General features: G+C 37.6%; 2 protein-coding genes across 2 annotated transcripts in view; one reads left to right on the top strand and one right to left on the bottom strand.

Moving 5' to 3' along the window:
- ace1 (acetylcholinesterase type 1) overlaps positions 1-13,596 on the top strand; it is a 78,167-nt gene that overhangs the window by 54,572 nt on the left and 9,999 nt on the right. The gene's annotated exons all lie outside the window — the stretch shown is intronic.
- On the bottom strand, positions 5,524-7,398 carry LOC114359106 (protein CLP1 homolog). Its single transcript, XM_028313357.1, has 5 exons — positions 7,173-7,398; positions 6,898-7,059; positions 6,269-6,488; positions 5,768-5,938; positions 5,524-5,648 (listed from the first exon to the last, which is right to left on the bottom strand). Exons 1-5 carry the CDS (start codon positions 7,263-7,265, stop codon positions 5,524-5,526), a joined length of 771 nt encoding a protein of 256 aa, XP_028169158.1. The 5' UTR covers positions 7,266-7,398.

The following is a 13,596-nucleotide window of genomic DNA, read 5'->3' as shown; positions in this document are numbered from 1 at the left end:
ATAGCTGATTTATATTAATGTAAATTAATGCTGCATGACCAAACTAAAAGCTCTATATTTTTGGCAGTCATGGATTTACCAAAACTGCCAATCTTTTAATACCTATATTTCTTAATGCTTAATTGCACAAAGACGCTACACTTGGCGGTCTTAATGCTATGCAGCATTATCTACCACTCAACCTACATTTTTGATAGAGAATTGAATCTGTATTTTATAGTTCTCAAGAGAATTGTCAACCGACTTCCAATAAAAGAGAGCTATGATTTTATTTGATGGCATGGCCAGTGTTTGTTCCTGGCAAATGAAATTGAGTGGATTGTCCCGATTCCCGTACGAAGCGACTGCCAACAGTGCGCTGGTCGAAAGATTCAATTCAGTGGCCATGGCCAGTTATGGCTACCGGCTTTAGTATAGACTATAATATAGTCTTGTGAACAGTTTGTCTAATTTGCTTTCAATTTATCGCGCATGATAGGTCCATGATAAAATAATTACTACTAGGCCTTCCTAATTCGTCTGGCCAGTATGGGGAGTGAAAGCCAAATTCCCCATTTGCCCCTAGTAAATTAGAAGAGGGTTTTTCTCCTGCAGTGACCAATGCGGAACGATTACCACTTCTCGTCCTGGCTGCAACTCCTGTGTAACCAAACCAACCAACCAAACCAACCAGTGAAAGTCAACTTTGTCGAGCCCATAACGAAATCAATTAGAAGAAAATAGAGGCTGGACGTTAACTGTTACAGATCGCTTTCCCTCCAGAGCAAAGACAATGAGAATTAACAAACAAAGGTACCTATTTAGCATTTTTCTCAACGCCATGATTTTTTAAGCCGGTTTATTAAAGAGCATTATCCTCAACACTCGTACTAACTGCACTTCATAATATTCTGGCAACACCGTGAAATTGGCCAGCCAAATATCGTTGCACGTTCTTGCCAAGCGAGCCCTACGCCGCCAGAGCCATTTCATTTAGTCGGGTAATTGGCGCAGATTATATCTCCATCAAGGAGGATTGTATTCTTTTATTGTAGTTCTTTTTTATATTGCCTCTTGCTTGTGGTTGGGCTGTGGAGTTTCAATCGTACAATCCAATTGTAGCTACCTAAGTCCAGGCTTGCCTAGTGTGGAGGCCAACGTTATTATGAGAAATGTAATTGTTATTTTGGTAATAAACGATTTTTTTTATTTTACATTAACTGACCCTGCGAACTTCGTACCGCCTATGTTCAACAGAAATAATGTTGGATTCTAATGGTGAAAGAATTTTTCAAATCAGTCCAGTAATTTCGGAGCCCATTCAATACTACTTAATACTAATATGACTGTTTACCATGACGTAATGTTACATGCTCTCTGACTATCCTTCTGTAAAAATAAATAAGAAAGTATTTTTTTTATGTGACAGGAGGCAAACGAGCAGCTAAGTATAACATGGTGATCAATAAAAAACAAAACTAAGTACCTCTTTTGTATCCAAAGAGGTTTATTTTCTTAATCAGTTTAATTAATTACTCTCCATAATAATATTATTATAATGCTGGCATATAAGAGAATGAAGAAAACACATAAGTGGCGCGCCGTCATTTGTTTATAGAAGCAAAGAAACAAACAATTCTCATTCGGAAATGGAACGCTCGTGTTGTTTTGATGTAATATCGAATATCCGGCCGCTGAGCGACTGTTTGCGTTGGCGCGAAAACAATCGGACTCCGAACCAAATATTTGCGTGGAAAACGATGGCCGTTATGAGTTTTCCGTCCGGGTCATTATAATAGAGGACGCTGCAGTAGGGTTGGGACGACAAGAAATGGGAGACACACGATAAAATGTGTTTGAAGAATGTTCAATTTGCATTGAAGGGAATTTATGTTTGAAGTCCACTGCTGAGCGTAAGTTTTTCTCAAGGGGCACCCGGCTGTCTTGCTAACTTTTGGTTTTCTGCCTTAAGACTTCATTTAGGTATTTATTTATATTATTTTTCTTTATTTAGAATTGACGTTTGGTCAGTGGATTAACTACTAACTTTAAATACTGACATTTCCTTGTAGAGACATAAGAATTAACATTATAAATAATATGCAGATATTGTAAGCATGTTTGTTCATTATCTTTGCCACTACAATAACTAGTATCCATTCCATATTACGTATCAAATCACAATTAGTCAGAGTTGAACGCGTGGGAACAATCGTCTTCCCCTTATTTGTTGAAGTTCTGCAGAGCGGAGTAATTGGAATTGTTGACTTACCCCTTTCGTAATAAAGATGAATTCAGTGTGACTGCTTTCATCGAGCAAGTTGAAGTGTTGACTGGTTATATTTTATGAACCATTCGTGGAGAGGGTTTCGCAGACATACCTAAGGATCTAATGCCCGTTATCACCATCAATCCCTAATTTTTTAAATGATCACTATAACAACAAAATTCCTATTGTGTTACCATAGGGGTCACTTAAAAATTAGGGATTGATGGTGAAAACGGGTATAAGACTATAATATCATATGAAACACTTTCATTTTAAAAGTGTTATGGCTTTTAACTTTAACCCAAGTAATGGAAATACCGCATAAAATTATGGTGTTTTTGTCTCTATGCACTAATGCGAATGCTAGAATTTATAAATTTATTCATCGCAATATTGAAGAGTTATTCCTTTGTGTATTATACCTAGTCTACCAGTCAACAGCATATAAGATAATTTAACTACAGCAAGATAGAATTTAATTTTGGTATAACTACATGAAGATAATGCAGTGTTTAATTTGATTTGTTCACGTCAGAAAACGCAGCGTGAGACGTCCATCCACAAGGTGGACCGACGATCTGATAAAGGTAGCCGGAAGGCGCTGGATGTAGGCCGCTACCAACCGGCAATGTGGAAGTTTGCTCAGCAGTGGACGTCCTGTGTGGCTGAAATGATGATGATGATGATGTTCATATCAGTTACTTTTGTTTTATTGGGTATCCAATATTTCAGCGTTTATTGCGTACTTTCCGTTCATATCCGAAAGTCCGTTTCCTAATATAAACAACGCTACTCCAGACATAATAATAACTCAATACCATACAAATAACTTGCGTCCATACTCCGGATATATCTATATGTCCAATTATTCAAAGTTGTACGCGCCGGTACCGTCGCTTCCTCTTATTTGTTCCAGTTCTGCAAACCATGTTATTGGAATTGTTGACTTAACATTCTTGTAATAAAGATGCATTTAGTATGATCTCTTTAGCTTCCCTGTTTTGCTGGTTTGAATGGATTTGATTGTTTCTTTTAAGTAATATGGTTTGGAGAGGTCGAAGCAGTTGAGAATTACCAGATGTTTCTCGCGAAATTAGAACTGCATCATGATACGATACCTACTCAAATCTGGGATCTGAGATCGGTTTAAATATCAAAATGAAACTATTCTCAGGATTTCATCGATCATCATCATAGTTATTTTAGCCATAGGACGTCCACTGCTGAAAATAGATCTCCCGTTGATATCCAGTGGGCTAATTCAAATGCATTTGTCGAGAGTAGAAATCGTCTGTCAAATAATTTTCTAGTAATCAATTTTGAACTGATTGTCAAGGTAATACAGTTGAAAATTGAATATCAAAGCCAGACTACGCCTAATGTCAGATCAGCCGATGGTAGATGCCAAATTTCCAATATCGCGTACGAAGACGGAGAACTTTGTCAATATAGTGGTACATAAGGGTCATAATTAGTGGATGCCGACGATTTTCGCGCTGTCATCTCAACGACTGCCCACCCTTGTCGTTAGAGCAGTCGACTGGATAGAAAGCATGGAATTAACATGGTGATTGATAAACTAGGTGCAAATAAGCATAGGTATTTTATAACCACAGAATGCTTTTTGCTTAAATTTGAAAATAAAGGATATTGTTCTGCGTCCATACATCGTTCGCCCCAAGACCCCCAAGCAATGAAATAATGATTTTTATATGTGAAATTACTTAACGATTGTCACCTTATACGATTATCGATTACATTAGATTTTAATCGGGAAGAAAAATAATTAATGGCTTAAGCATCAGTAGGTATGAAGCCCATACGCACTTGTAGCACAAGTAACACGATTAGCCTCAGTCCCCTCAGTTGTGAATTCGGAATCGCCAGTTGTAATTTTAAAATCGCATCACAGAGTGAAGTAACTAACACCAAAAAACGGCAGAGCGAAGTGATTTCGAATGTTTCAACTGCTACGTTTTGTCACTTGTCTAGGAGGGCTAATTTTAGTCTAAGGGAGGGGAGCTTAGATTACATTACAGGCAACGCACAATAATATAAAAGAAAATAATGTAAGTAGCTGAACCTTTTTGCTATTGAGCACCATGAAAATTTAACACAATTTAGCCGATTTGTTTATTTTCACAATCGATTCACAATGTCTATGATGAGGCGACCGCAGGAACGTCACTATTCGTGCAATCCTATCAATGAAGTACGACATTTTCTGGTGCAGATTTTATCGCCATAAATTATGAAACTTGATAGTCATGGATTTGACTGACAGCTGCCCGTCAAATTCCCGCCCCGCACCCCGCACTGTACATATTTTGTTCGCGATGTCTGTTCTATACGTAGTAATATTACTTCAATGGCAGCAGGTCGGTTATTTTTATTTAGGCAAATGTAATATTTTAAAAGACAATACGTACGATCAGATATTAAGATCAAAGATAAAGATTTCTGCTGTGAAAAAAAATATAAAACAGCTAAGGTAAACGGCTACTAGTTCGTGATAGTACGTAAGTTCGTAAGTTTTTTTTCTAGCTCAAATAATAAGCAAATGGAATATTATTTATAAAAATTCTTCATTACTACAAAAACTCTATTATTTAAGCTATCTAAAAAACCAAGTACCAACATTGTGGCGCCAAAAATGAGAGCAATATGAAGCTTCAAACTCTCAGAGAGCCAAAAACAGCCGAGCGGCTTCCAAAGGTTGCTCTCACCGTAAGGTTAGCGCTCCAACTTCTTAAGCTTATAAAAAGGCGAAAGAACGACCATTTAAATAAAACTTGTAATAGTGGNATTTTAATATTGCAGTGTTTTTAAATCATCATCATCATCATCATTTCGGCCATAGGACGTCCACTGCTGAACATAGGCCTCCCCCAATGCTTTCCATGTTGATCAATTGGTAGCGGCCTGCGTCCAGTTTTTTAAATAAATAAGTTATTTTAATATGGCAGTGTTTTTGAGGTAATGGACGCAAAAGTACCTCAGAATACTAAAGAGACACATAAGCCTTTCAGTCAGTCATATTGCCATAGAATAAATCTTGAATTAAGTAGAAAGTATTAGAATTATCACTCCACGGGATTTTACAACGCCGGAGCAGACGACGCCGCATCTCTTCAGTCTGCCCGCGACCATGACTCATGCAACCTAAATGAAACGTCGGGAGGGTAAATATCTTATCTACCGTTATAAAAGTTTCGTTGTAATATCCCGTGGAGTGATAATTTTATAGTAAAAAATGCAACATAAAACATAATAGTTCAAAATATTATAAAGTAGAAGTATGAAATAGTCACCTCAAAAGCTTGCGCTGCATGTGTGAGAACTTTGTAACCGGCATTCTTAATCCAGCCACATGTATTGATTATAACTCCTGAAGTTGCCGCTGTAATAAAAACATAATTTATTATAATGTAGTGTAGCAATAGTTCTTTGAAATCTCTGTTATAACATATTTTATCTTGATAATCTTACAATGATAAAGCATGTATTCTCATAGCGTACCTTTCTTATTGTTTTCACACCTTTCGGTGATGACTTCGGCTAGCCGCGAGACAATGGTGTTGTAAAGCTCCAGGTTCTCCCCGGGAGACTTGTGGCCAAAGTGGTACACCAGCGGTGCCTGTTGGCTGAAACCTTCTTCGATAGACGCAGGCCTTTCTACCAGCATTGCACCTGGTTAAAAGAACTTGTTGATTCAAAATGTCACTCATATTATGGACAAAATAAGAGAAGATGGAACATAAAGCACACTGACGTCAATAAAGTTTTAATAAAGCGACTTTGAAGTCTGATATGCTGCCATTTATTAACTCTTTCCACAACAGTAACCCAGATATAATATAACTGCTATAGCCATTCACTGTAGAAAGGAAAATTGGGGTCTTACTTGCTTATCTTCTTAGATTAGCAAGTAATCAGAGAGTGCTTCTGTTTAAGAGGTTTGCTCAATTATAACTTTATTATAATCGTAAGAACACAACATTGTAGGGCATATCAACCTACCTATAGTTCCAGGGATGCTAATGTTTCCTTGACCAACATCCAAATCAACAAATATAGGCCTCCGACCCATCCGCACGGCGTAGTTTAACAGGATCCGCGTCAGCGTGGACTTGCCCACGTCTCCGGGACCCACCACCATGGTCACGGGGCCGCGTGTATTCTCTTGTTCCGCCGCCACCCTCTGTTGCTCAAGTGCTGCGTGCACATTTAAGTATACGACCTAAAAGAGATTATACACAAAAAACAAATTAATCACAAAGAATGATGTAGCATGCATGTGTTATTGTATTAAAAAACTAAATTACACCACATTTATATTAATTGTATTTTTACATAAAATCAAAATCAAAAATATTTATTCAGTTTAGACCACAAGTGGCACTTATGAATGTCAAAATGTAGTAAAAAAGAAAAAAGAAAAGGTAGCCCTTATGGGGCACTTTACATGTCTCCATATCTTTTGGGCCCTACCAGCGCTTCGAGACAAACATATGGCAAGTGCTGAGAAGAAACGCTGGAACAAACTCTAAAAATAATTTAAATCAATTTTGAAAATGAAAATTAGCACAAGAATAACATAATTTACACAGAAAAAACTAGTTGCAGAACTGAAAATGAGAAGTTCTCACCATAGGAGTTTCTTTCGCCACATAGCTGACTTCAGTGCGTCCCCGGAGCTCCACCGTGCAGCCGTGCCACGTGAACACGGCTACCTTCGCCCCCGTGTGGAACTCGTAAGGCTTCCCTTTCACCAGCTCCGTGCCAAACAACTCTGCATACCCACTCTTAACCTATAAAAACAAATTTGACCCAATTATGACATGATATTCAAACAAAAAATCACTTTTCAAGTAAATTATAGCACTAGAAATATTAAAGTTAGCATGGTTTTTGTTTAACTCACTTCTAAAACCACTTTTTCATTCTTTGATTCAACCTCGAAACGTAGCTCCGAGTCTGGGTCCAATTTGAATTCTTGCAACTGCACTTCAGTCATTTTTTAGGAGTTATTAGGAAAGAAAACTATAAACAATTAATCAATAAAACGTTATCGTCAAGTAGAAGAACACAACTGCACAATAGAACTGATTATTTTCTGGAATTAAACGAAATTGAATCCACGAAACCAAAAACATCTTGAAACAGCTCCAGGGGTGGGATTATGGGGAGAAGGGGGGGGGGGGTAAGCCACCCCCACATTTCTAATGGTTATATAAATATTTTCACATATCGCTAGAAATAACAAATCTAAATTTTATAGGTACGAGGGGGGGGGGGGGTTAAGTCCCCCCCTCTACAATTCGAATGGTTATATAAATATTTTCACATATTGTTAGAAATAACAAATCAAAATATAATTCTAGACTCACATTAATTCTTATTAGTGATGGGCCGACTATGGTCTTTGCCGACTAACCGACTAGCCGACTAATCGGTTTTCAAAATGCCGACTAGTCGGCCGACTAATCGGCAATGCCGATCATTCTAATACCTACTTGTCCGAAGAATAATATCTAGATTTCTCAAAGAAATAAGAATATTATCTAGATTTCTAAAGAGGTAAATATTATAACTTCTTAAGAAATGAGATTTTTTTAATACGATAAAAAATAAAAAGCAACATTACAATCACCTAACAGTACCTGAGGTAGATGTCATAATTTTCGACGGCGGGGGATTTCAGGGGGGAGGTGACAATATGATTGCCTCCTGCTGGATTAGGATGCGCGCCGTTACATTATTCTTACTTATCGACGTCAAAATGTATGGGCACAATTGCGCTTATCGCGGCACGCATCCTAGGCCCACTGATTCCTCTCCACCCTCCACGGTGATGGTCAGCGAGCTGGGGGCGCGGGGGTACCCCCGCCTGCATTGCACGGACTACCACCACCGTCGGATAGGCAGGACCCGCCATACAGGTGGGCAATTGCCGGGACGGACTGTGATAGTTGATGGCTTTGTCCGGATTCCTATTTATAGTTCTTCACACTAAGGCGATCGACGGAGCTCAGGGGCTATTATTTATGTGGGTATTCCTCATCCTTCCGATGAGAGGAGCCCCACATAATTTACCACTTCCCCGCAGTAGAGGTATGCAATTCCATGCATATTTTCCCCGAAAAACAAAATGACATAATTTTTATGTGGACGGATTACATAAACTTTACACATTTTTGATGATTTCATGGTAATTACTAATCTTAACTTTGTATGAATTTAGACCGATTGCCAAAATTTTAAATCTGGTGAAACCACTTTTTACTGATCGTTTGAAGTCAAAAGTGGTTTAGACAAAGGACAAACGCCCTTGGTCTACCTCATAATCATCTTGGTGATTATGAGTTTATGTATTTTGTTCACATATTTAATTTTGTAATGCGCCGATTATAATCGGCATATTTTGCCGAATAGTCGTCACTAGTCGGCCGACTACTAATGATGCCGAATAGTCGGCTTTCCCGACTAGTCGGCGACTAGTCGGCCCATCTCTAATTCTTATGAATATTTCAGGTAACTAATATCGTAAATTTCACATAATTATTTTATTCTAAATTTTTATTATGGTTTTTAAATTTATTAAACCCTTAATCATTATTAAAATATCCTAACTGGATGCATAAAGCCTTATCCCGAAATAGGGGACATGAGTTCACGAACTTAGAAACAGAGCAAAATTTTGTCACGAAACAGGATCCAAACTAGAGGTCCGCAGAACAATTAATATAAAAAAAAGTTCAAACAATATAACTATAAATTATGTATTAACTTACTGTCAAAAGACCAAAGTTTAGCATACAAAAGCTTTCATACTGATATCATGCTTGGTTATTTTTAAATAAAATGTTAAAGTCGTAAGAGCCTTAATATACCGAAGTAGGGGGCACTTACCTTAACTTCTATATCAAGTTCCAACGTCGCTATACGTACCTACCTACTTAATGCTACTGGATTATACGTTCATAGCTCAGAAGTTTAGTCCTTTTTCAGCAGTGTTTAGTAAGAATATTATTACAAATGGGCTTTTAGGGATTTTGTTCACATGGAATAAACGACAAAGTTCTTAGTTACTTATCCAATAGGTAGTAGTAACATATATGTAGAAAACAGGAACTTAGATGCCAACGAAAGAAAATAGGCTATCAAATGTTGTTTTGGGGACTTACCTTTATAAAAATATCACATTTAAAAATTCATACCATTTGTTGTTATTTAAAAAACAATGTCAATTTTGACGATTAACTGAAAGTCTATTATCTATGAATATAGTAGCGATATATGGTATCCAGCGGCAATGGCAGTGCAAAATTTTGACAATGACTGTAGTTATCATACTTCGAGTTTGTCCATGGAGACGGCAAAAGTCCTTTAGTTGGCCATAAAGTAAACTTAACGGAAAATGTTACTTAATTGATACCGAGGCGCAACCTGGAAGCATTGCTAAGTGTGCTCCTCGTTACTGGTTCATCGTTCGTCATCGTCATTGTTCGTAAAAACCGGGTCGCGGCAGGCAAATAATAAAATTAGTCTTATGTCTTCTCCCTTATTAACTTCGATGGATAAATAGCTAAACCTCCTTGCGCGTAACTGACGTTTGTTGGAAAACCGATTTTTTCAGGCCATCGGATTTTAATTTCAAAAGTCATTGACCAATCCCAGTTCATATAATAACTATTATGACGTTTTCTATTGGCCAAAAGATTTAACTCTCTAAAAATCCGCGTGCAACCATATCCTGCTTAAATATTGTGCACTTTATTCAGCACAGATTAAACAAGCTAAATGACAAATAGAATAGATTGAAATGACAGATTGCACTTGAATTACCCTGATTGACCAGTTGGTAGCGGCCTGCATCTGGCAGAATTTCATCAATTTATGAGTGTAAATCAAGTTTTAAACGTTGTTAAGGTTTAACTAAAATAGTAAGACACGGGTCTTAACGCGACGTTTATTAATGAGTTACATCATGTACTCACGGCTTGACGTTTCGGCTGCGATGCTAAGGCACAGAATAAGTAATAGTGCTAAGGTTATGTTGTTAAGGTTTGATCACAGAGCCTTCCTAGTGGTTGCAGCGTTCGAAATAAGAAAATGCAACCAGTTTCTGCCACATGAAACATTTTATTACTGAAAAAATATTCTGTTATGAGTTTTTAGTCTGTTTTCGTGTTGGTAAACCCGTCGATAATTACCTATTAAGCTGCAACCACACCAACGCGTGCAGATCGCCATCGCTGGCGCAATCATAGGCTAATGATAAAGTATTTAAGTATGCTTATATCCGTTGTCTATGCTACCCATAGTACAAGCTTTGCTTAGTTTGGGACTAGAGGCGCAGTGTAAAATGTCCAAGGATATTTATTTATTTATTATTTATTTATTTATAGGCTAACTAGCTTTCCGCCCGCGGCTTCGCCGGCGTGGAATTTTGTCTGTCACAGAAAAACTTTATCGCGCGCGTCCCTGTTTCAAAAACCGGGATAAAAACTATCCTATGTTCTTTCCCGGGACTCAAACTATCTCTATGCCAAATTTCATCAAAATCGGTTGCGAGGTTTAAGCGGGAAAGCGTAACAGACAGACAGACAGACAGACAGACAGACAGACAGACAGACAGACAGAGTTACTTTCGCATTTATAATATTAGTTGGGATATTAGTTGGGATGACAGGTCGCGCGGACTGTCATGGGTCGCGCGACCTCGCGATCGCGCCGGCGATGGCGATCTGTGTGCCTACCATGAGTTTACGTTAGGTGTGCTCGCTAGCGACTGCGTAAAAAAATTACATTTAAATGTATGACATATTGTGCAGCGCCCCTAGCGGCTACTTTCAAGAAATAAAATCTTCATAGAATTTTTTGACGTATTCGCTAGCGAGCTCACCTAACGTAAACTCGTGGTAGGCACACTGCACTCGTTTAGGTTCGGTGAACCTAATATTTACCAATATATAGAACCTGATTACCAATGCATTGACGGCTGATCGCGTGTGATCGCGTTGGTTTGGCTGAACCTTATTAGTGTGGTTGAAGCTTTAGTAATGAGGTTCTATGTTGGTAAATATTAGGTTTGTTTGTAGGTTAATAATGCAGTATCATATTCCGTTATTAATCCGCTTACGGGAAACGTTATCGAATTGCCAATGCAGCGTAGTGATTAAAAATTTGATCAGTTTCACAGTAATTAAATATTAATCCTGGATTAGCTTATATTTCAGCTATTATCATTCATTGATATCATATTTTATACTCGACTGCAGTTACTAATTGCAACTGTAGTTATTTAAACACTTAGGCTGAGTTGCACCACCTAACTTTGACCGCAATTTTAACGATAACCGGTGTTTTTTGTATGGAGTTTGACAGATTTTTAACGTTTGTCTAGGTAAAAGTAAGATGGTGCAACCCAGCCTTAATATCTCTTAGAGACTAATTTTCTTCATAGAGTTTGTATTAAGTACCCGTAGGAGGTCATTATAGGTTCTGTTTTTCAGTAGTTGATTGTTCTCAGTAAGTCAAATAACTACATGATTTTTGCTTTTAAAGAGAAATGTAACCGATAATATTATTTTTTAGTTTTACTTTCTCAGAGGACCGATAATCTGGTGAAGGTTGTGTGAGGCAACGGGACTATTCCCACCTCTCTTTCCCACCACTTTAACTCCTGTGTAGCCAGGATCTACAGCTTGACCGCCAATAAAAACCCAACCAGTGAAGGTCAAGTTTGTCCCGGGGGAAAGTTAAACTGTCATTGGACCCGCAACGAAATTAATTAATCAGAAGAACATAGGAGGAGTTTGAAGTGTCGCGTGAGGCAGTGGATGCGGACAGAAACAGTCGCAGAACCAGTCGTGGAAATCCGAGGTCTTTGTCCAGCTGTGGACAGTATTTGGTTGACTTGAAACGATATAGCTCTAAGCTTTATTTGTGGATAGTGTCCGTTCTCTTATAATTATTATCCCAGCTGGGCACGACTTAAAATAGCCCATCGATTTAATTGGAGCTATTAATAAACTCGTCTGCCACTGAAATAGCGTCCATACAAATAGCTCGGTGGGTTTACTTCTGAGTTGTTTCTAGGAAGATGACGAAAGCTTTTGGAATTTATAAACTTTTATGAATAACACATAATTTGGAAGCGATTGCGGACTTACGACTTATGCCCGTTTTCACCATCAACCCCTATGGTAACATCTTATATGAATTTTGTCTTCAAAATTAGGGATTGATGGTGAAAACGGGCATTAGACAATTAGATACCTAAGTTTCATTATATCCCTTAACAGACATGTACCCTGTTTGAAATGTTGATAAATGTTCACTAATAAGTATCCAAAAATAATTAAATAAGTATATTTTTTCAAGGATTTATTAAAATTGAAGATTTTAATTGCATTTTTTAGGTTTCCAGACAGATTACGTAGTTAGCAACCTGTAAAGACACCTGTGTCGGAAATGCCTTCGTGATAACGAATTTACTAGAACTGGAGATAAGGTCTTCACAGTATCAATGCTAAAATCACTCAGACACTCGTAAATACTAAAGATTATTGGAATGACTAATGAGCACCATATGTTCCCCCATTTTGAAAACCCTTTTAATGTCACGTAAAGTACGCTGCTGTTTCAATAGACGTTTGGAGCCGCATGTTAGTCGTCCGTTTCCAGGATGGTCAGACCAGATCAAAACGGCTATGGTCAAACGAATGGGTCGTTCGTTTGTTTCAGTCAAATGACGTCCACTGCTGGACAGGCCTTCCCCAAGGATAATCCTTCCACAAGCGAGCAATATTCATCCAAAACAAATCACATCATAATGAAAACTACGACCACTTTGTCAAGAGTGTAGCGAAAGAGATAACTTTTCAATCAAAGATGCATATCTCCAGGAGACGAAGACAATTCGGTATCCATTTTGGTCGGCTTTTGTTTTTAATTTACATTGGCACAGACTACAAATAATTACTTGTTTATTTACCTAAACCTCTTTGTTAATTTAATACGACAACAAAAACTCACAATAACAGAGTAGGTATAAAGACTTCCATGACGTTTGTTTCAAAACAAAAAAGCTTTAATTATTTTATAACAAATCAAATTATATCTAATACATCGGCAATAGATTGTGATCCAAGATAATGTATGTTTATTGTATTTGCGATGAAGAGATAAAATAAAAAGGTATTGAGATAGTTTTCAGTTTTGTTACTTATCTATATGAAATTGAATGGAAATTTTTAAAGTGGTACCATTTAATTTCATACTATGACAAATCTTGTAGCATGTATTTCTAAGGCTGGGTTGCACCATCTTACTTTAACTTC

Source organism: Ostrinia furnacalis, unplaced genomic scaffold (assembly GCF_004193835.3).
Source record: "Ostrinia furnacalis isolate ACB-3 unplaced genomic scaffold, ASM419383v2 OfSCF4235, whole genome shotgun sequence".
In the NCBI taxonomy this organism is placed as follows: domain Eukaryota; kingdom Metazoa; phylum Arthropoda; class Insecta; order Lepidoptera; family Crambidae; genus Ostrinia; species Ostrinia furnacalis.
This window is presented reverse-complemented; position numbering and strand designations above follow the sequence as displayed.

Coding starts and splice junctions, on each gene's coding strand:
- LOC114359106 (XM_028313357.1), bottom strand. CDS start 7,265: ATGACTGAAGTGCAGTTGCAAGAATTCAAATTGGACCCAGACTCGGAG. Junction 7,060..7,172: donor ATGAAAAAGTGGTTTTAGAA/GTGAGTTAAACA, acceptor TTGTTTTTATAG/GTTAAGAGTGGGTATGCAGA. Junction 5,649..5,767: donor GTGTGAAAACAATAAGAAAG/GTACGCTATGAG, acceptor TTTTTATTACAG/CGGCAACTTCAGGAGTTATA.